This window comes from Mustelus asterias, chromosome 2 (assembly GCF_964213995.1).
Source record: "Mustelus asterias chromosome 2, sMusAst1.hap1.1, whole genome shotgun sequence".
NCBI lineage: Eukaryota > Metazoa > Chordata > Chondrichthyes > Carcharhiniformes > Triakidae > Mustelus > Mustelus asterias.
The window spans coordinates 110,745,686-110,769,993 of NC_135802.1; the positions used below are offsets into that span (position 1 = coordinate 110,745,686).

At 43.7% G+C, this 24,308-nt stretch overlaps 1 protein-coding gene across 1 annotated transcript in view; it reads left to right on the plus strand.

The window, feature by feature from the left end:
• The window catches only part of dnah5 (dynein, axonemal, heavy chain 5), a 302,757-nt gene that overhangs the window by 217,536 nt on the left and 60,913 nt on the right, over window positions 1-24,308 (plus strand). Inside the window, exons 63-66 of the mRNA XM_078200599.1 lie at window positions 6,317-6,452; window positions 11,030-11,346; window positions 16,162-16,317; window positions 20,094-20,276. Coding sequence (XP_078056725.1) covers window positions 6,317-6,452; window positions 11,030-11,346; window positions 16,162-16,317; window positions 20,094-20,276 — 792 coding nt within the window. The remainder of the gene's footprint in view (window positions 1-6,316; window positions 6,453-11,029; window positions 11,347-16,161; window positions 16,318-20,093; window positions 20,277-24,308) is intronic.

Here is a 24,308-nt window from a genome sequence, read left to right on the forward strand (position 1 = left end):
AAGTTTTGGGATTGCTTTTTTAAATTTAAGGTAATATCAAGTGAGTCAGATGACCTGTTTTGAAGTCTACCTGACAGCAAGCCTGGGTAGTTTGATTGTTGGCAATAGAAGGAGGTGCATGGTGTTTACGCTTGGAGACAATGGCAACACCCTATATGCGAACAGTGGCTAGACAAGAGTCAGTAAGAAATCTCACAACACCAGGTTACAGTCCAACAGGTTTATTTGGTAGCACAAGCCACTAGCTTTCGGAGCTCTGCCCCTTCATCAGGTGAGTGGGAGTTCTGTTCACAAACAGGGCATATAAAGACACAAACTCAATTTACAAAATAATGATTGGAATGCGAGTCTTTACAGGTAATCAAGTCTTAAAGGTACAGACAATGTGAGTGGAGAGAGGGTTAAACACATGTTAAAGAGATGTGTATTGTCTCCAGCCAGGACAGTTAGTGAGATTTTGCAAGCCCAGGCAAGTCGTGGGGGTTACAGATAGTGTGACATGAACCCAAGATCCCGGTTGAGGCCGTCCTCACGTGTGCGGAACTTGGCTATTAGTCTCTGCTCAGCAACTCTGCGTTGTCGTGTGTCATGAAGGCCGCCTTGGAGAACGCTTACCCGAAGATCAGAGGCCGAATGCCCGTGACCGCTGAAGTGTTCCCCAACAGGAAGAAAACACTCTTGCCTGGTGATTGTCGAGCGGTGTTCATTCATCCGTTGTTGTAGCGTCTGCATGGTCTCCCCAATGTACCATGCCTCGGGACATCCCTTCCTGCAGCGTATCAGGTAGACAACGTTGGCCGAGTTGCAAGAGTATGTACCGTGTACCTGGTGGATAGTGTTCTCACGTGAGATGATGGCATCCGTGTCGATGATCCGGCACGTCTTGCAGAGGTTGCTGTGGCAGGGTTGTGTGGTGTCGTGGTCACTGTTCTCCTGAAGGCTGGGTAGTTTGCCACGGACAATGGTCTGTTTGAGGTTGTGCGGTTGTTTGAAGGCAAGAAGTGGGGGTGTGGGGATGGCACTGGCAAGATGTTCGTCTTCATCAATGACATGTTGAAGGCTCCGGAGAAGATGCCGTAGCTTCTCCGCTCCGGGGAAGTACTGGACGCATTGTCCGCAGCAAACTACCCAGCCTTCAGGAGAACAGTGACCACGACACCACACAACCCTGCCACAGCAACCTCTGCAAGACGTGCCGGATCATCGACACGGATGCCATCATCTCACGTGAGAACACCATCCACCAGGTACATGGTACATACACTTGCAACTCGGCCAACGTTGTCTACCTGATACGCTGCAGGAAAGGATGTCCCGAGGCATGGTTCATTGGGGAGACCCTGCAGACGCTACGACAACGGATGAATGAACACCACTCGACAATCACCAGGCAAGAGTGTTTTCTTCCTGTTGGGGAACACTTCAGCGGCCATGGGCATTCGGCCTCTGATCTTCGGGTAAGCGTCCTCCAAGGCAGCCTTCACGACACACGACAACGCAGAGTTCTGAGCAGAGACTGATAGCCAAATTCCACACACGTGAAGACGGCCTCACCGGGATCTTGGGTTCATGTCACACTATCTGTAACCCCCACGACTTGCCTGGGCTTGCAAAATCTCACTAACTGCCCTGGCTGGAGACAATACACATCTCTTGAACCTGTGCTTAACCCTCTCTCCACTCACATTGTCTGTACCTTTAAGACTTGATTACCTGTAAAGACTCGCATTCCAACCATTATTTTGTAAATTGAGTTTGCGTCTTTATATGCCCTGTTTGTGAACAGAACTCCCACTCACCTGATGAAGGGGCAGTGCTCCAAAAGCTAGTGGCTTGTGCTACCAAATAAACCTGCTGGACTTTAACCTGGTGTTGTGAGACTTCTTACTGTGTTTACCCCAGTCCAACGCCGGCATCGCCACATCATAGACAAGAGTCCCCAAAGTCCCAGAACAGTATTGAGAATGTTGGGTTACAAACAGTTGTGCTTCCAAAATAAAAGGGATTTGGGAAGGCAATAGCTAATCAGTATTTATACCTGGATACAAAGCCTTTATGATTTACATTGCTATGGAGATGGGCTGTAAAAGGAGAAGTGTTATAAAGACAGTGCTGAAACTCATCGGCAAGTTAGTCTGCCAAGATTCAGTAAAGGGAGAACTGTAGGTGGGAACCTGCACTTAGATTGAAAAGACTAAATTAATTGGAGTTAAAATGAGGTTGTAAATTTCACCCAGCTTTTGCTAGAGAAGAATCTCTGGGGGAAATGTCCTTACTGTGAAAGACAATTCTGTGATTAAAAACTGCCTGGTTGAGAAATAGAGAAAACAGGAGTAAACCCTCAGGAACAAAGGATCAAGTTGGACTGGTTCAGAGACAATTGAATATCTAATTGAAGGACAATATAAATATAGCTGTGAAGTAAAAGGCAAATGTCCTGTTTTGTGGTTTAAGGTACAAGTTAACTCCACGTGAAATCTTATCATATCATCCCTTCAGTTACTAACTGGAAGTTTCTTCTTGAATGTTATTGGTCTCCACAGAGACCGTAACAAATGCGGCAGGGGTTCTTGAAAGATTTCAAATCCATGAATGGTACACTGGGTTGGGCAGTTTGAACAACCAAGATTTCATGTTGACTTTTGCTGTATTTATTGAAAAGTTAAAATGACTATGTCTATTGCTGAAACATAACTCAAAAGAAAGAACCTGCCTTCAAGGGGCCTGCAACAGATAACAAAAATTAATTTGAAGCCGATAGCAGATAAGTTTGCAGTAGATTTAGAAGTAGGCGTGAAGAACTCTTTCTTCCTTAAGGTTCAAGTTTCTCAACACTTGAACCGTAAGGAAGAAAAAGATAATCCTGATAAAATGCAGATTGAATTGACAAGGATTCAGTTATAAAGGAAGCAACTCGATTTGGAAAGAGAGAAAAGCAAAAATTTGAGTTTGAGAAAGAAAGAGAAATTAAATTACTTGAGCAAAAACAGAAAGAAAGGGAATCGTGGAAACATGAACTTGAATTCCAAAGAAAATAATAGAAAGCGAGGAAAGGAATAGGGAAATAGTTCGACAGTATACTGAATGTGCACTCAATTCATGCCTCGAATTATTTATTTACTGCACTAAAATTGAAAGTCAAGTAAATGCAATAAAATGTTAATTAATGAATTACTTTTAATTAGTTTATAATTTATAACTGCTGCAATTCCCAATCAGCTTCATTTCTGCCAATAAACCTTACCAATAATAAAACTGTACAATTATCAATAAATTACTGGAGCCCTGTAGGTATCTCTCTTAATGTGGAGGTGCCGGCGTTGGACTGGGGTAAATACAGTAAGAGTTTTAACAACACCAAGTTAAAGTTCAACAGGTTTATTTGGTAGCAAATGCCATTAGCTTTCGGAGCGCTGCTCCTTCGTCAGATGGAGTGGATATCTGCTGTCAAACAGGGCACAGAAAATAGGGAACCTGTGCCCTGTTTGAGAGCAGATATCCACTCCATCTGACGAAGGAGCAGCGCTCCGAAAGCTAATGGCATTTGCTACCAAATAAACCTGTTGGACTTTAACCTGGTGTTGTTAAAATTCTTACGGTATCTCTCTTATCCAGATGTTTATAGACCTTTCCTCAAAAAATGAATTGACCCAGCTGTTTATACACAGTCGCTTACCCTATGAACCTACTGACCAAGCAACTTATGATTTTCAGTGACTTCATACTTGTTGTCTTTTCACTGTTTCTTCAATCCCAGCAGCTGAGTGGAGTGGAGTGCACCTGCAGTTCCCTGTTGTTAGTAGAGCCCTTCAGGTGTCAAGGGTGGAATTCTTTGAGTCTGTTTGCTCCAGCTGGGAATCTTGATGACCGTTGAATCGGGCGAGAGGGTCAAATTGGGATTTCCGTTTGTGTCCAGCCCATCCAATTCTCATTCCCCCACCAATAGCGGGTGAGAACCTGATCATGCGTCATTTAAATTAATTCTCCTGTTATTAGCGGGCACAAAATTCAATTCAATTGATTCCTGCATTTTTTCCCCCCTGACCCCACCAACTGGAAGTCCCGCAGGAGCCAATTACTCCTGGTCCACAGAAGAGTAGATCTGGCACTGTGGACTGTGGGGAGCAGGGGGAAACTGCAGCCTCCAACTGTGCTCCTGTGTCCCTCTGCTGCCAGGCTGCAGAAGGGGTGGGTGGGGTCCCTCAAGAGACATGGGAGTTTGGGGGACTCGGACTGGGTGGAAAGGGCTTGACTTCCAGGATAATGGTCTAGTGGCTGCACTTGTCTTTGTTGCCTTGGAAAAAGTGGTGTTCACTCTTAGGATGGTGATTTTAGACACCATACTGGTAAAGATAATCATTATTGTCCCTGTCCTTTAAAAACTTAGAGATGGCCTGGTCACATTAGAACCCATACCCCCTGAATTCCTGGAAGTCTTCAAAATGATCGCAGCACTCCATTCCACAGTAAAGATTGGCCCTGGTTAATGTCATAGGTGCAAGCTGTTACATGACTTCTTTAAAGTGAGCTGATAGAAAGGACCTGTCAGTTTTATCAGGAAGGACCCCATGCTTTCTCTCATAGGGCCCAGGTGCTCTGAAGTCTCTTTGAAGTGTTCTGATTGACAGCTGGCAGGCTTCAGATGAGGGACTGATGGGACCTGGGAGCTGGATGAGCTCAGGCTTTTAACATTGAAAGAACTGCACCTGCTGCCTGGCTTCTTTGAAGTGCTTTGATTGACAGCTGGGATTGAGTTTCACTGGAGAGTTCTCCTTTTCACTTCCACAGAGTGGCATCTGGTGCCTGGCCCCTTTGAAGTGCTCTGATTGACAGGTTGGATCAATTACCCACTAGCCAGGAGCTTTCTTTGTTTTTCTTTCCCTTCACAATTGAATGCATCTTAAACGCTTTCCAGACATTGTGAATAGAAAAGAGGAACTGAAACCGCATGGCCAGTGGGAAATTGATCCAACTTGTCAATCAAAGGCAGAATGTTCATAAACGTTGTGGATAGGAACAAAGGCAGGCACTCGAGATGCATTCAGCCTTGAAGGGAAAGAAAAATAAACAAAGCTCCTGGCCAGTGGGTAATTAATTCAACCTGTCAATCAAAGGTTAATTAAAGGTAATGAAACATGATATTGAATTAACCCAAAGTGTTTCAAAGTTTTTGAGCTTTCAAGGAAGGCTCAGAGACCTGAAAAAATGCAGTGTTAAAAGAATGGGGCTGAGTGACCAGGTCTGGTGGAATGAGGAGATCCATGAGGCTTACTGGATTGTGCCTGCAATGAACTTTATGACCTGCTGTGCGGCTGTCAATCAGAGCAGGTCAAAGGGCCAAGCTGTACCTACCGCTCATTCAGGATACAAAAGAGAATCCCCCAACTGAAACTGACATCTCCTGTCAGTCTGAGGACTTTAAAAGATCTTCTCATACCTGGGGCTTCTGAGAAGAAAAAAGGGCAATCCCTTCTGCAAAATAGAGTGCTGTTGTCATTTTGAATGCTTCCAGGTGTCCATGGGGCATGGATATTAAAGTGACCAGGGCACTTCAAGGGTTTCACAGCGCAGAGTCAGGAATGAAGATTTTGAACTGAAATCTGCTTGAGAAAACCATGCTAAGAGTTATCTCCACCTCTCCCAGGGCTAGAAGGGGAAGTCCAGCCATGAGACACCCCCATCCCAGGGAAAAGTCCCAGGGTCAACCCTTTCCCCTCCCCAGCCCAAGTCCACCCAAGCCCCAGGTCTTGAGAGTCCCTCCATCTGAAGCCTGGCAGTGGCAGAAGAGCACATGGGTGCTGCACATTTCCTGCCCCCCCACCCCCTTGGAGTGCAAGGTCAAGTAATCACTGCCAGGGTGCCGGGGTCAGTGCAAGGTTGCCACTGGCAAGGTTGGGCCTGAAAAGGGGCCTGATGGAACAAGTCCTGGGGGACCCCATCTCACAATGCTGAGGTTGAGGTGCACTTTAAAAATTGCGGCCTGATCTCCATAAAGCCAGCTGGTTGGTGTATTTTGCAGCATGCATAAATTTAAATGGTTAAGGTGGGTGAATCCCATTTGACAGGTGCTGCTAATGCCAGCAGAAAACTACGTTGCGGGGAGCACTTATAGTGCAGACAGGAGAATTGCACTCCAAAGGTTTTAAACCCTTTTAGCCAGCACAGAATGAGCTCTGAATTTTATGCTTCTGATACAGGCTTTAATGAATGCATACTTAAAGATTTGTTTTCAGGAGATCATTCAGTGTTTGATAATGTTATGGAGCTGATGTCCTCACATTTGATAGTGTCAGCTACGATTATTTCTTCTTGTTAGGCACTGTTGGAGGATGCTGGACGCTGTCGACACAAAATGCAGACTGCTTCCACTCTGATCAGCGGGCTGGCCGGTGAAAAGGAACGATGGACCAAACAGAGTAAGGAATTCTCAGCACAGACCAAACGTCTTGTGGGTAAGAACTAACTCCACTTAGAGCTGAAATATGCTTTGTACTGGTGCAGCTTGCACTTTCTGCCCTTTCCAAAAGTATATTACATTCGGAAGCCCAGTGCCTTAGGCCTCCGCTGCATTACTGGACAGCGTAAAAAAACATAATTGTTGAATCAACGTTCAGAATATCTCAAAATATAAATAATATAAATTACAGTATATACTGGAAAAATTCGAAATCTGATGAATTATGAAATTGGACAGTCTGGATAACTAATGCTTTGCAAGATTAATCAATATTGGGAATTCTATAATCAATATGCAACAGCTTTTATTTTAATAACAGTAAATTCCAGATGAAATTTAAGCTCAATGCACACCAGTTGTACACCAGTGTACATCTCAATGAAGATTAATGGTGCATTCTCACTGCAGATTCAGTACCCATCCAGCTTTTCATTGAAATTAAATCTTTTGAATTTAAATCAAGTGTGAAGGTCTGAATTGTCTTGGAAACAAAGTGAGATTCCATGGGCAGAATTTTCCCATCTTGTCCATGGTAGGTTTTGTGACAGGTGGATCCTCACCAACGTCAAAACAGTTTGCAGTTCTTCCGATGGTGGGTTGATGGTGATTCAGGTATCTCACTGAACTGTGACGAGTATGCCATCTCATAATGCTCATTAAACATCCTTCTTACTGGAATTACGTGGCGCCTTCCAATCTTGCGCCATACCAGCAGGAAAACATGCTGGTCTGAATTATGTTTGAAAAGTGTGACATGCAGCACTCAGACTTCACTTTGCTTGTGACCTTCAGGTGGGTGCAACATTCACAGCCTACCTGCCACAGCACTGTGTCGGTCACTACACTGCTAGGGTTGGTTTGCACCCAGTGGTGTTTCCATATTCCTGAAGGACACCATTGTGCAACTGTACTCAGGCAAGGTTGGGGGTGAGGATACCGGACACACAAGGGGCAAAGGGGTAGGAAGGCATTGCAAGGGGTTGGATGGGAGTGAGAATGATGGCAGTTGGAGGGGAGAGCAAGGGGTGGGAAGCTGGAGCAGACGAGGGAAACTGAAATGCTGACAAGCAAGAGGTGGATGGGACATCACATGTATGATTGGGTGGGGATGCACACAGACTCCAGAATAGGAGAGTAGAGGGAGATGTGTTAGTGTGGCACACTGAGAATCATGAAACATGGGGGAAGGATGGGGTGGGAAGGAAGACAATGTATTGGTAGTGAAAGTCCTTTGTCTAGAGCCAGCAGGTCGGAGTCAGAGTAGAGATACTCACAGTCAGGAGTGAGAGAGTAGAGTCGATCCTTAGGAATATAGGTGACTGTTAAGGAGGCGCTGGTGCTGCATTTATGGCATCCCATCAATGAAAGACTTCAATGTGCTTTCCACAATTAACACGCATAATAGGCAAAAGGGCATCCAGACATTAATCGTGAGCAACTTATTGTTAATTATTATGCCAGATGTGAGATTGGAGCGCTGAGCTAGGTCAGGTCATGCCTGTCATTCAAACCTTCTCCAATTACTGTGGGATTCAGATGTTAAACCTCAGCAAGGGCATCTTGGTCACCTCAATGTATCTGTTAGTGCCTCAGATACGCGGCTGCATCACCAACAAGGCTGGTAGGGCAGAAGCCACTAGATACCATTACAGTTGCTTTTGGTTCAAGGTTGTGAGATACACTTTTATCCATTATTTCATTCAATCTATTATTTTGGAGAGGAGGCGAAAACAGTAATGGAACTATAACTCAATGCTGCTTCCTTGAGGTTTCTAATAAAATGGAGAAGGAGTAGAAGGGACAGGAGACATCGAGTGCTGCTCCTGGGGAGGTCCTACCTGAAGTCCAGGGTGCAAGGAAGCCACAGCAAGCATATGAGGATAAGAAGGACAGACCTGGACCTCTGAGGCGACTCGCTAGACCAATAGTCTACTGAAGAGGATTTCTCTTCACAGATGAATGAGTGACAATGCCGCACACACGAACGCTTGTCCCAGGCTCAGTTGGATTACATTTGCCACATTCTTTGGGAGGAATTAACATCCTTAGGAGTTTTCCCCTGTCAGTGACCTTGAAGATCACTGTGGCACTCAATTCCTTTCCTGTGGATTGTGCTAGGATTCACAGTGGACCAGTGCCACATCTTGCAGTCTACCGCACATTGATGTACCAAGAAAGTCACAGATACCCTCTACAACAAGGCACACCAATATATTGGGTTTACACTTGATGAAGATAGCCAGCCTGTGAGATTCAATGGGTTTGTAGCTACCTCGGACTTCCCAAGGTCATAGGGTGTAATTAATTACACCAGTGTGGCTTTGAGTGCTCTATGGTAATAGCCCCTAATGTTTAAAACCATAAAGGGTTTCATTAAATCAATGTTCAACTGGTATGCAATCGTCAAAAGCTCATAATGCCAGATACCCTGGGAGTTGCTATGACTCCTGGTCACTCCCAGGTGCCTCACATATTCAAAGGGCCTGAGCGTCTGTCTATCCATTGGAAGGGTGGCTCATGACACCCATGTGCTGGCCTCAGAGGAAAGGTATTACACAGCTCACAGGCCCACATGGTCCTAATTGAGCAGACTATTGGTATTCTGAAGATTCTTTTCTGTTGTTTGGACCGTTCAGGTGGGGCTCTGCAGTACACTGCAGACTGGGTCTCCCGCATCATTGTTGTTTCCTTTACAACCTAGTGTTACAAAGGGAGATCCTTTGCCTGAGAGAGAAATGGAGGAGGATGAGAGCACCTCTGAAGATGAAGAGCAGGAAATAAGAGGATTCATATATTAATAATCACAATGCCTTCAGTTCTTAGAATCTTAGAAACCCTACAGTGCAGAAAGAGGCCATTCGGCCCATCGAGTCTGCACCGACCACAATCCCACCCAGGCCCTACCCCCATATCTCTACATATTTACCCACTAATCCCTCTAACCTACGCATCCCAGGACACTAAGGGCAATTTTAGCTTGGCCAATCAACCTAACCCGCACATCTTTGGACTATGGGAGGAAACCGGAGCATCCGGAGGAAACCTACGCAGACACGAGGAGAATGTGCAGACTCCACACAGACAGTGACCCAAGCCGGGAATCGAACCCAGGTCCCTGGAGCTGTGAAGCAGCAGTGCTAACCACTGTGCTACCGTGCCGTCCTAAAAACTTGTCACAAATAAGGCTTACATTAACACTGCAATGAAGTTGCTGTGAAATTCCCCTGTTGGAGTTGACCAAGTTTGGAGTTGACCAAGCTGTTCATGTAAACTTCAATGCGTTCACAAAAGTGCAATATTTATAATGTAGTTGCACACCAGTGACCCAAAAGTGAATTCTGTATTCCTTAGTTTTCCAAACCCTACCGCTATGCCTAGGTGCAGCCCCAACATCCACGTCAATGGTTGAGGCAGCCTGCTGACTATTATGTCCTGATGTCTGTGATGATCTTGGCGGATGTCCTATGGTGGCTCACGGCCTGGAGAGTCCAGCCTTGATAAGGATCTCCTGCTGATGGGCAGATGCACTCTCCTCGGTCTGAGTTGCTGGAGTGGGTAGGATCACAGACAGAGGGGATTCTGAGTGGCTGGACACTCTAAATGTGTCCTGAGTGGAAGCCCTTGGGTGTCAGACTGATACTCATCCTCCCTGTCAGTGCCCAAGGGCTACCTACGCCTTGACTTCTTGAGGAGAAGGGGCACCTAGAGGGAGATGAAGGTGTCCCGCTCCCCATCGCCGAGATATTGTAGGTGTTTACCAGCATGTGAGGCCATGGAGTCCAGGACCGCGTGCAAATCAAGCGAAAGCTGTTGGACCCTGGTCTCCATGGTGGTCACCAACCTTCCCATGGTGACCTTGGAGCACTGGCATGTCAGAGCCATGACATTGAACTGAACGCGGATGTACTCCTCCATCCTTCCCTCCAGTCTGCTGAGTAACTGCCACATCTCTGCCTGATTTTCACCTGCCTGTCAAAGGCTGCCTCAACCTTTAATGTGGAAATATTGGAGCATTGGTGGTCATCTTCCAAAATTATTTTGACTTTAGAGCAGTTCCTACAGATTGGAGGGTGACAAATGTAACTTCACTATTTAAAAAGGGAGGGAGAGTAAAAAGGGAGAATTACAGAGCAGTTAGCCTGACATCAGTAGTGAGGAAGATGCTAGAGTGTGTTATAAATGACATGATAACTGAATATTTGGAAAGCATTAATGGGAGTGGACAATGCCAGCATGGATTTGGGAAAGGCAAATCATTCCTGTCTTTGTTCAAGTTTTCTGTGCATTTTCTATATTATAACAGTTAATGTACTGTGAAAGTACTTCATTGGCTTTCAATCACTTTTGAACATCTTGAAATAATGAAAGATGATAAATGAATGCAAGTCCTTTTTGCTCTTTGCTGCTGATATTTTGTTGTCTCCCATTACCCCAGTTCCCACCACATTCACATCTGTTACTTTCCTTCTCTCAGAAAAACAGAAGAACTCTGATGCTATTAATGTAGTTTGACACATTAAGCAAAGAGGCTGGATTGCTAATGCTTTTCTGTTTTTGGTTTTTCTGTTCCAGGTGATGTATTATTGGCCACTGCCTTTTTGTCATATTCTGGGCCCTTTAACCAAGAGTTCCGTAATTTGCTGCAGAGAGATTGGGAGAAAGAAATGAAAACTCGTAAGATTCCCTTTGCCAGCAACTTGAACCTTACAGAAATGCTTATTGACATCCCCACAATTGGTGAATGGAACTTACAAGGCTTACCAAATGATGAGTTGTCCATCCAGAACGGAATCATTGTTACCAAAGCAGCTCGGTACCCCTTGCTGATTGATCCGCAAAACCAGGGCAAAATATGGATAAAAAATAAAGAGGTTAAGAATGAACTTCAGGTATTTTAGTGTTCTTTCTCTTTAGTCTGAGAACGTTTATGACATGTGTTTTATCTATTTATATCATTGAAAGTTTTGCATCTGATTCTTGATGAATATGTGTAGCGTGTGGATCAGGTTATAGAGTCATAGAGGTTTACATAGAGGTTGGAAATGGGCCCTTCGGCCCAACTTGTCCATGCTGCCCAGTTTTTCCCACTAAGCTAATTCCAATTGCCTGCATTTGACCCATAACCCTCTATACCCATCTTAGCCATGTAACTGTCTAAATGCTTTTTAAAAGACAAAATTGTACCCGCCTCTACTGCTGCCTCTGGCAACTCGTTCCAGACACACCACCCTCTGAGTGAAAAACCTGCCCCTTTGGACCCTTTTGCATCTCTCCCCTCTCACCTTAAACCTTAAGGTCTTTGGATTCTCCTTTGCCTTATATGCCAAAGCAATCTCGTCCCATTTTTGCCCTCCTGATTTCTCTCTTAGCTCTACTCTGACAACCTCTATATTCTTCAAGGGATCAACTTGATCCCAGCTGCCTTTGCATGTCATATGCCTCCTGTGGTATGCAATGGATTCTGCACATTGAGATATAACACATGGCTTCTTTCTTTCTGGATAGCCAATAGTTGCAGAAATATCATGACAAATTGAGGGTGAATAGGTAAGCAGTTGGAAGTTTGAATTTGTAATTTTAAGAGACTAGTATGGAACTTTATTCCATGGGTAGATGCAGAAGAAAGTGGAGTTGGAAAGTGAAAGGGTGGAAGGGATATAAGGAAATAATAATGATGACTGATTGAGAACCGAGAGAATGGAGACCATGTGAGATGGAGCGGTCAAGGTCACATTGTTCATGTGTATTTGCGCAACATCACATCTCATTCACTTCATTGTTTTTATTTCATTTTGTTTTTGTTCTTCAGCAGCATGAAATCAACTAAAGTCTAATTATTTTATATCATGTAATTCAGTGTCTCTTGGCTATTAAGGTAATCAAATGCATTGGCAAAAGTCTTTCAGTGAGTTTATGACATTAAAGTCAAGAAGACCCAGTCCCCTGAAAGCTGTCAAAGTTCACAATACTATAATGAGAGAAAATGTAGCATTTGTCATGTTCTGAAATTCAAGTATATGAAAATGATGGAACAAGTATTTGAATTTCTGTATTTGTCAGACTAATAAAGAAATTAAATTTAAGAAGGATGGACTAATTTTCCTCTCCCAGGACTTAGGTATATTGCATCACCTGAACACAGCCTTACATGAGAATTTTGCAGGCAGGATTTTGGAAGAGCTTCCGATTTTCTGCCTATTCAAAGAGCAAAGAACAATACAGCACAGGAACAGGCCCTCCGGCCCACCGAACCTGCACTGATTCCTAATCTTTATTTACCCACTAATTAATGCCCATATGTGGTTACTATCCCTCTTTCACCACCCATTCTTGTGCCTATCAAGATACGACTTGAACGTTGCTGAAGTGCCTGTTTCCACCACCTTCACTGGCACCCACCACCCTTTGTGTGAAAAACCTTCCCCGCATGTCACCCGTAAACTGTCCCCCTCTCACATTGAATCTGTGCCCTCTTGTAGTTGACCTTTCCCGCCTGGGAAAAAGCCTCTGACTCTCCACCCCATCTATGCCTCTCACAATTTTGTAGACCTCTGTCAGGTCATCCCTCAGTCTCTGTCTTTTCAGTAAAAACAAGCTGAGTTTATCCAATCTTTACTCTTACCTAAAACTCTCCTGACCAGGCATCATCCTGGTAAACCTTCTTTACACCCTCTCCAAAGCATCTTTGTCCTTCGGGTAGTGTAGCGACCAGAACTGCATGCTATATTTAAAATGTGACCTAACCAAAATTCTATACGGCTGTAACATAACTTGCCAACACTTATAGAAACATAGAAAACTACAGCACAAAACAGGCCCTTCGGCCCCACAAGTTGTGCCGAACATATCCCTACCTTTTAGGCCTACCTATAACCCTCCATCCTATTAAGTCCCATGTACTCATCCAGGAGTCTCTTAAAAGACCCTATTGAGTTTGCCTCCACCACCACTGACGGCAGCCGATTCCACTCGCCCACCACCCTCTGTGTGAAAAGCTTCCCCCTAACATCTCCCCTGTACCTACCCCCCAGCACCTTAAACCTGTGTCCTCTCGTAGCAGCCATTTCCACCCTGGGAAAAAACCTCTGAGAGTCCACCCGATCTATGCCTCTCAACATCTTGTATACCTCTATTAGGTCTCCTCTTATCCTACGTCTCTCCAAGGAGAAAAGACCGAGCTCCCTCAGCCTATCCTCATAAGGCATGCCACTCAATCCAGGCAACATCCTTGTAAATCTCCTCTGCATCCTTTCAATCTTTTCCACATCCTTCCTGTAATGAGGCGACCAGAACTGAGCACAGTACACCCAAGTGGGGTCTGACGAGGGTCTTATATAGCGGCATTATTATCCCCGGACTCCGAAACTCAATCCCTCGATTGATAAAGGCCAGCACACCATACGCCTTCTTAACCACCTCCTCCACCTGCGGGGCTGATTTTAGAGTCCTATGGACCCGGACCCCAAGGTCCTTCTGATCCTCTACCGTACTAAGAGTCTTTCCCTTTATATTGTACTCCTTCATCCCATTCGACCTGCCAAAATGGACCACTACGCATTTATCTGGGTTGAAGTCCATCTGCCACTTCTCCGCCCAGTCTTGCATCCTATCTATGTCCCTCTGTAACTTCTGACATCCCTCCAGACTATCCACAACCCCACCAACCTTCATGTCGTCGGCAAACTTACCAACCCATCCCTCCACTTCCTCAATGCCCCAGCTGACAAAGGCAAGCATGACTCTTAACCACTTATCCACCTGTGTTGCCATTTTCAGGGATCTGTACGCCCAGAGCCCTCTGTATGTCAATGCTCTAAGGGTTCTGTATATTTAATGTATAATTCGCACCTGAATTTGATCTTCCAAAATGCATCACCTCGCATTTGTCCTGATTAAACTCCATCTGCCATTTCTCTGCCCAAGTCTGCAATCTATCTATATCCTGTTGTAACTTTAGACAATCTGTCACTATCTGTAACTCCGCCAATTTTTGTTTCATCTGCAAACTTACTAATCAGACCACTTACGTTTTCCTCCAGATCATTTATATATGTTACAAACAACAAAGGTCCCAGCACTGATCCCTGTGGAACACCACTAGTTACTGACTCTCACCAACACTTACAGATGCAGCATAGAAAGCATTCTTTCTGGTTGTATCACAGCTTGGTATGGCTCCTGCCCTGCCCAAGACCGCAAGAAACTATAAAAGGTCGTGAATGTAGCCCAATCCATCACGCAAACCAGCCTCCCATCCATTGACTCATCTACACTTCCCGCTGCCTCGGCAAAGCAGCCAGCATAATTAAGGACCCCACACACTCTGGACATTCTCTCTTCCATCTTCTTCCATTGGAAAAAAGATACCAAAGTCTGAGGTCACATACCAACTGACTCGAGAACAGCTTCTTCCTGCTGCCGTCAGACTTTTGAATGGACTTACCTTGCATTAAGTTGATCTTTCTCTCCACCCTATGACTGTAACACTACATTCCGCACTCTCTCATTTTCTTCTCTATGAATAGTATGCCTTGTCTCTGTAGTGCGCAAGAAACAATACTTTTTACTGTATACTAATACATGTGACAATAATAAATCAAATCTCCATTCTGAAAAGCACCCTTCCACCGCTACACTCTGTCTTCTATGACCAAGCAAGTTTATATCCATCTAGCCATCACACCCCGGATCCCACGAGACTTTACCTTTTGTATCAGCCTGCCATGAGGGACTTTGTCAAATGCCATACTGAAGTCCGTTTGCTTCCAAATGTGAATAAATCCTGTTGCTCAGTATCTCTCAAACAGCTTCCCACCACTGATGTCATTCATTTACATTGACAGAAAATTTAGTAGGTTCCTATACAGTTATGTCATTCACCCTAAACAATTTCTCTTGTTGCAATCAATTGCTCCAGTACAACCAGGTGCAAGAATATTCTTCCCCTGCACTTGTAGCAATAAGAAAATGATGTACGTACTCAACCAAATCAGCGGCATCTGAAAATCGTTTGATGTTTTCATTAAGCCACTTCATCAGTTCTGATGCAAGGTTTCCGATTGAAATTTTAACCTGTCAACTCCGTGTATTTCCAACATTTTCTACTTTTATTTCAGATTTCTATCAATTGTGAATTTCCTTTAATTCTTCAGATGGTACTGTGTCACTCATACACTGCAATTTTTGTAGCACTTCTTATAGTACATGTTGGTTCTATGCTGTTGCATAATATCATTATAGTGCCTTTCTTGTACTGAAAACTACAATTTTGATGCATGACTATACCTAAAGAGGGAGTGTTTGGTGCAGACATTAAACATCACAGATAATGAAGTGTTGCAGTCTGCACTATTGACAGTCCTTCCCTTTACTGAGTAAATAAATTCACCAACCTTCTTTCCATCAAAAAAGTTCTAAAGCATTTTACAGGAAGAATAATCTACTACAAATGGACCCACAAATGTTATAAACCAAATGTACCATTCCCCCGTGATTATATTGTTGTACATGATTGTAGCATGGCCTAGTGAACATGTCCATTTAGTTAATACTTTGAATGCAACGTACTCGCACCCTAACTGTAGGTTAACAATAAATGCATGGAAATTTGTTACAGTATTATAAATTGGTGATGTAAAATGGAGAAAACTAAATTAAAATGTATGCAGTGTGGTTTAACGCACCTTTTCATATCATATTTCCAGATCACTTCCCTAAATCACAAATACTTTAGATGCCACCTAGAGGATGGCCTGTCTCTTGGTAGGCCATTGCTTATTGAAGATGTAGGAGAAGAACTGGACCCAGCACTGGACAATGTCTTAGAGAAAAATTTCATCAAAACCGGTTTCATGTACAAGGTAAAGTGATACTGATCATGAAGCACACTGCCAGGATTTGGATAAATTTCAAAAAATGTAAAGTCAAATTTGAGTTTTTCACTCAGGTCAACATTACTGTCTGAACAACATTTGGATTTTTGTGATAGATAGCAAAAATATTTATATTCTTGTACATTCTTCCAGGTGCCCACTTTCAGGTGCTCTTCCCATGCACTTTTGCATGTAACTATAGAAGATGCAAAACCTGCCCAGTTAAAGCCTCCCACACCACTATCCAGGATCCAAAATACTCCCCACGTATGTAACATGCAAGGAGGCTACAGGGGAAGCTGGTGCCATCTGAAGGACCTAGCAGTAATTATTTTAATGGCATGGCTACATTGGCATATCATTCTGTTGCTTCCCACCTAGCATAGAGTCAACTGGACAGCCTGGCCTTCAATGTTCTCACTAAGCTGTGCAATAATCTAACAGGTACCATGCAGGACTTGTGGAATAATAACCTATTTGGCCAGCTGTGCAAAAAATTTAAAGAGACCACAAATTAAAAAAGGAATACACACAGCAACTACGCTTTAAAGGGAACACTGATGTCCACTGGACAGTATGGAAAACTACTGACAAGAGACTAGTTTGGGAAAGGAATATCAACACCAGGCCATGATAATGAGGGTTGGGACAAATGTGTCAGTCAAGAGGTCTGGGATGAGGCTGCCAATTGGAAGGGAGAGGAGGATGTTGATTGAGAGGGCTGGGGGCACCTAGGATCAGGAAGGCTGACATCAGGGCTGGGGGAGGCCGGAGACTTTCTTGCGAGATTTTGGGGTATTTCTTCAATCCTGCTTTTAAAAAAAGCGATTAACTTGGGGAGTCATCATCCCTATCATGGATTAGCTGCAGAGAATGCCAGTGGGGTAGGTGGGATGGGTGCATGTTCAGTAGTATGGCAAAGTCTCAGATATGACGAGCTGTACTGTGGTTGGGTGTGTTGTAAAAAATTAGCAGTACCAAGGGAGTGCTGCATTGTTAAAATGCTATTGTTGGGCTGAGACAGACAGTATACAAAATTTGCCTGTTCAGGTGGATGTAAAGGATTATTGAAGAGCAAGGAAGTTCTCCCTGTGACCTATTCAACATTTATCTCTCAATCAACAATACCGAAAACAGATTATCTGATCATTTCTCTCACTGCTGTTTGTGGGTTCAGGCAGTGTGCATATTACATGCTGTATTAATTACACTTCAATAGTGATTCATTGGCTGTAGATCACATTGGAACGTCTGAGAATGTGAGGGAACACCACTCCCCCCCTCCCCCGCCAACTCCCAGCCCTCTGATTGGCTGGCAGCTCTTTGTAGGCATGTCACTCACCCCCAGGGCCTTGATCCCAAGGTAGGCCCGGATCTGGCCTTGTGAGTGCCTAATTGGCATGTGGTTTGGTGGGCCTTCCTGAGCAGAGGCTGTGCAAGTCTCTCTCCAGCTGGCAGGCAAGACCACCCCACTGTCTCAGAAAGATTCCACCCAATGCTATTGTTGCTGAAATATTTTTTATTAGTAGACAGGAGGAGAAAATTGTAGAAATCTGACCATAAACCTCTCATACCCCTTTGATCCACTCACTCTCTTTCAAGCTTTGAGGACTCCAATTTAGAAAGCCAAATGAAGTATAAAGCCTAAAGGCATAACACACTTACTAAGTGATTTTTAATAGCACCTGTGTCAGTATTCCCTCTAAGATGGTATTTAATGACAATTAAATGAAATTTGAGGATTGGAATTTGACATATCTGAAACTGTGAATTTAAATTGAATGCATTTTAATCTAGGTAAAATATCCAAAGTTAGAAAATTCTGAATGAGGAGTAATCTAAATGAGAGTCACTCAGAAGATTTAAAATATATGTATAACATTGGCTAGGTTTTCAAATCTATTGCTACACAATCAATATCATTAAACACTTTTAAAATTAAGTTGTCAGTCTTGTAATGAAGTAATTTATTTTTAAGTAACATGTGTGCTTACTCACTATAGCCTACACCTTTTCTTTAAAATGTTGAATTAAAATGTGACCAAATGTGATTTTGCTAACAATGCATCATTTGCTTCATTGTAATCTCTGAAGCTTTTACTACAAAGGTGCAAAAGCAAATTGTCTTAATTAGGCGATTATTGCACATCCATTCTATAGAACTCTATTTCTATATTGGGATATGGGGGTAGGGCCTGGGTGGGATTGTGGTCGGTGCAGACTCGATGGGCCGAATGGCCTCTTTCTGTGCTGTAGGGTTTCTATGATTTCTATGATAACAGAAAGTTGCATTTGCTGCAGTTACCTTTTGTTTCCTTGTTTTCTATTCTTTCAATCTTACATGTTTTGAGTAAGAATAAATAAAAGCTAAAAGTGGGTCGCATTGCTGGCCTAATTAAAACATTTATTAAAGTTATTTATCCCATATACATAAGCGTTTCAAGACAATAATTATATGTTCTTCCTGAGCTAATTTTCTTTATGAGCATCATTGTTTCGGATAATGGTCAGGTATTTTCTTTGCAATAGCAGCGAAGAGTGAAAGAAAACATGTAGGGTGGCCTACCATCCTATCACTGCCTCGACCACAAATAATTGATCCCACCCTTGCAATGGCCACTATTGACTGCTCCTTTTCCATCTGTGGCATACAAACAGTCGGAAGGATAGTGCTTGAATTACTAAGTGGTTTCCTTCTCTGCTTCACTTACTAAAGATTCCTGGAGCCAGCATTGAAAAAGTGTCAGTGAAACCCTGTTGCTCCGAGAAGACAGACAGAATCTTGCAGCTTCTTTCTCTGTCCTGATTCAGTCCTGTTTACCTTGTTGTGCAGGCTTTGGTTTCTGCCGACATCTACTAGGTTGATGATCTTCCCACCTTCAGAGGTTTTCTCTGCCTGTACCTGCTTAGTCACTTCTTCAGGAGTCCCGATCCCCCTCGATTTTGTCGTTACTTGAGCAAGCTGCCACACAAATTAAGGAATTTGTAACATATATGCTAATTTTTATCCATTCTTTCCAATGGGACTTCCATTCATTACCCTAACCATGCCATGACCATGCCAGTTTCCTGGACTGGTGGTCATCATTCATTTGTGGCTACCTCCAGGCAGGGTTTCCACCAGAAAAGGTGAGCTTGCAGCGGCCTTGGGAGAGTACAGATGGTGCTGCACTGCAAATATTACTACAGATCTTCATAAAGTATTTAAGAGGTTACAATGCACCAAAGACTTGATTGCCTAAAGTCTTTATTCGGCAAGCCATTCTGATGAAATGGAGGGAGTGAAGGCTTCTGCCAGCGACTTTTCCTCGACATATGGTCGCTGCTGCGACCACCTGGCTGTCATGGAAAGCAAGAACGGGGAAAAGAGGGAAATAGGCTTGGGTCTCTTGCATGCGGTTAATAGGGAAAGAGTAGCTCCTGCATAGCCATTGGAAGGGAAATTCAGGTTCCCATTTTGTTGTCCATTACCTCATTCTCAGTGCACTCATTGGGCAACAAATTAGAGGGATCCTTTTTGAAAGCTGCCACAATGGCCTGTTCCCAAACCTCTGTCAAGAAGAGGGTCTGTGGGAGTCCTGGGGGCAGCTTGAAAACATGGCATGCTTACACCTGAAGAATTAGCATTCTGTTTCCCAGGTATGAGAAAAGAAAAATAGGCAGAGGTCCTACTGATCACCAGACTGAAGACCCAAATCTTTGCTTTTTATGTAGTCCAGATCTTTCTGTTAAAACTTATTTATTTATGAAAACTCTCTCATCAGGTGAAAGTGGGCGATAAAGAGGTTGATGTAATGAGTGGATTCAGACTCTACATCACCACTAAGCTTCCCAACCCAGCATACACACCTGAGATTAGTGCTCGAACCTCCATCATTGACTTTACCGTCACTATGAAAGGTCTGGAGGACCAGTTACTTGGGAGAGTCATTCTGACTGAAAAACAGGTATGTTTGTTCTGTTTAACCTGTGGATCTTGGATAACTGTGTTTCATTATTGACTATTAGTAAGTGTATTATCTATGCACTTTTGCATGTTTTTAATCTTAAAAACATGGGGCGGGATATTCCGGCGGTGCTCGCCACAAAACCGGAAAATCACGCCCGAGATCAACGGAACTTTTCATGGTCCACCCCGCGCGGGTGGGACGATAAGACTCCTCCCACTGAGATGATCAAGGTACAAATTCATGAACATGATGGTTGTGAAAGAGCTTATTTCCTTTGCTTTCAAAGCTTTGTAGAAATACAAATACAGTAATAAAGAAGTTGACCAACCTTCGAAAATGAAAACCAGCTTTGCCCTTGCATTAGTTCATCTGCTGCTGAAATCTCGCCCATGCCTTTATTACCTCCAGAAATTATTATTCTAATGCATTCCAGGCCAGACTCCCAAATTTTACCTACAGTAAACTTGAGGTCATCCAAAACTCTATTGTCCATACCCTGACTCGCACCAAGTCCCGTTCATCCATCACCCTGTCCTCATTGACCTACATTGGTCTCAACCCCACATTTTTCCAAAATATCTGTGTTCCTCTAAGTCAGGCCTCTTGAACATTCTTAAAATAAGTGCTCCATCACTGGTGACCATTCATTTAGTTACCTAAGCCCCAAGCTCTGAAATCTTTTTCCTAAATCTCATAAATTCTCTACTTGTTTCCTCCCTTAGATCGCTTCTTAAAAGCTACCTCTTCAACCAAGCTTTTGGCCAACTGCCCTAATGTCTCCTCAGTGGCCTGATGTCAAATCTTGTCTTATAAATATCCTGTGAAGTTCCTTGGAATGTTTCACACATCAATAATTAGATAGAGAGACACTGCTTCTTTAATAGATGGGTCATCCAGAGGACAGAGATTTAGATGATTTTCAAAAAAACAAAGCCTAAATGAGAAAACACTTTTTTTTTAAACCGAGCAAGTGGTTAGGTTCTGGAATGCATTGCCTGGAATAGTGGAGGAGGCTGTGTGTGAATGAGGACTGGGTCTTTGTTGGGCATTGTGAAAATAAACATTTGTCCTTCCTTTGAGTTAAATCCTCAAGAAAGCTTGTTTTGTGTCTGTTCGTGGAAGTGTATAGTCATGGAGTTCTCACGCACGCATGCACACACACAATATCTAAAGATGTAACATGCACTTAGATTACTACATGTCCCAAAAGTCAATATTACTGTAGTTTTTCAAGAAGGTCATCAGGCCTGGAAATTCTGTCTTGGTTCACGGAAGGAAAATGGAGGTTGAAGTTCTCTGGTGATGAACTACCAGTGGTTTAATCCAGGCAACAGTAGATTTCTGGCTTTGACCATCTTGGTCAAATACTTATTTATGAAAAATTAGAAGCATTAAAACCACTTCTGTCTGACCTTTCCCACTCTAACCTCAAGGGACTCTGACTACACCCGACATCCCTATTACCCCCATCCTTACCCTCTGACCTCTTAATTCTCCCCACATTGATGAACTGACAACCTGACCTCACACCATTGACCACCTAATCTCCCCATCCTACCAAACAATGATGCACGCTTACTTTCTTCTTGGCTTCTCAAAGTGGCTGGGATCTTTGAATCTACCTGCTTTACAGTAGCAAGTGTTGTAAAAAGGGATTGTGGCCTCCTTTATCCTAATGCTGCCTGAAGGCCTCAGGAACGCACTACACTGCACTGTTCTCGCCCAGCCCAAATCGGAAGGTTGGACGAGAAATGTACAGCTCCATTCCAGTGTAAGTAAAAAGGAATGGCAATTGGGTTGTTATTGCCACTCCAGAAGTTCCATATTTCCTGCTGCCTTTTAAACAGTAAGATGCCTTCCTCACATCTTAATAGGCATAACATGTGAGTCCACCATCTCCAAAAAGAGAGAATCAAACCATTTCCCCTGTCCATGTGGTGCAGGTATTCCCAAGGTGCTGATATGAAGGGAGTTTTGATGCAGCAGTGATGAATGGTTGGCATAGTGATTTAAGAAATATTCTGATGAAGATGATAAGCCTTGGGTAACATTTCCAGGAAGATTAAATTGCAAGTTCACTCGGTGATCCTAAAGTAGTCTTTAAAAAAAAATGCAGGTTATCTATCTAACACTGCCATCTCAACTTTGCATTCATGATTCACTACGTTGTCTCTGTCTCACACCATAGTATTTCATGCATTTTTGGATTGTCTCTGCAAGCCAATGGCTTTCAAACATTCACGTCACACAACTAACAGGTAGTGACCATTTCCAACAAGATAGTTGAAGGAGGCCTCCTCCACTGTCTAACGCTCACCCCTTGACATTCAGCGGCATTACCATCATTGACTCCCCCACTATCAACTTCCTAGAGGTTACCATTGACCAGAAACTGAACTAGCCACGTAAATACTTTGGCAAGTTTAGAGATTAGGAATCCTGCAGCAAGTAACTCACCTCCTAACTCCAGGAAACCAGTAATGTGATGGAATACTCTCCACTTGCCTGGATGAGTGCAGCTTCAACAACACTTAAGAAGCTTGACACCATCCAGGACAAAGCAGCCTGCTTCATTGCCATGGTGGTTTGCTCTGCTGCCTCACAGCACTAGGGACCCAGATTCAATTCTGGCCTCGGTCACTGTGTGGAGCTTGCACTTTCTCCCCGTGTCTACGTGGGTTTCCTCTGGGTGCTCCGGTTTCCTCCCACACTCCAAAGATGTGCAGGTTAGGTTGATTGGACATGCTAAATTGACCCTAGTATCAGGGGGATTAGCAGGGTAAATGTGTGGGGTTACAGGAATAGGGCCTGGGTGGGATTGTGGTCGGTACAGACTTGATGGGCCAAATGGCCTCCTTCAGTACTGTAGGGATTCTATGAATGACTCCCTTCACCACATTTGCACAGTAGCAACAGTGTGTACCATCTACAAGATGCACTGCAGGAACTCACCAGGGGTCCTTAGACAGCACCTTCCAAATCCACAACCACTACCATCTAGAAGGACAAGGTTAGCAGATGCATAGGAACAGCACCACCTGGAAATTCCCCTCCAAGTCACTCACCATCCTGATTTGGAAATATGTTGCTGTTCCTTCAATGCCGCTGGGTCCCAGAACTCCCTCCATAACAGTACTGAAAATTTTCCCAAAACATATGGACTACAGCAGTTCAAGAAGGCAAGCTCACCATCACCTTCCCAAGAACAATTAGGGATAGGCGATGAATGCTGGCCTAGCTCGTGAAGCCAAAAAATGAATTTTTAATAAACTTCAAATATTCAACCAGATACATTAAATACCTCGGGACAAATTTCACCTTTTCCCAAAATGGGTAAGATGTCAGCAGATTAATTGCTCTGTGTGTCACTTTGTGCATCCTGTGCTATATTCAACATCGAGTCCCATTTTAATGGAAAAGGTGGGCTGAGGACACCTGTGGGGTCTCTTGAAGCAGTTCAGCAGTTGTGGCGTAATGAAAACCAGCAAGCTCTGACATCGAGTCAATCACATGCTGGGAAGTGAGATTTTAGAACCATGTTTAGAATCCTTACAGTGCAGAAGGAGGCCATTCAGCCCATCGAGTCTGCGCCAACTCTCTGAAAGAGCATTCTATCCAGGTCCACCTAACCTACACATCTTTGGACACAAAAGGGACAATGTAGCATGGCTAATCCCCTTAACCTATACATCTTTAAACTGTGGGTGGAAACCGGAGTACCCAGAGAAAAACCACACAGATATGGGGAGAATGTGCAAACTCCACAAGTCAAGACCCAAGGTCAGAATCAAACCCGAGTCCCTGGCAGTGTGAGGCAACAGTGCTAACCACTGTGCCACCGTGCTGCGTTTTGGTTGGCAATGTTGAACATGTAGTTTCATTTCTCACTTAAAACTTACACGTGTATAAAATAAGTTTGCAGGCTCAACCATCTTTTTAGGGTTGATAATGAGAGAACACAATTCCAGCACCTTCCAAATGTGGTGTACCTTTATCTTATGCAGCAACCTTTTGTGAGGCACCTTATCG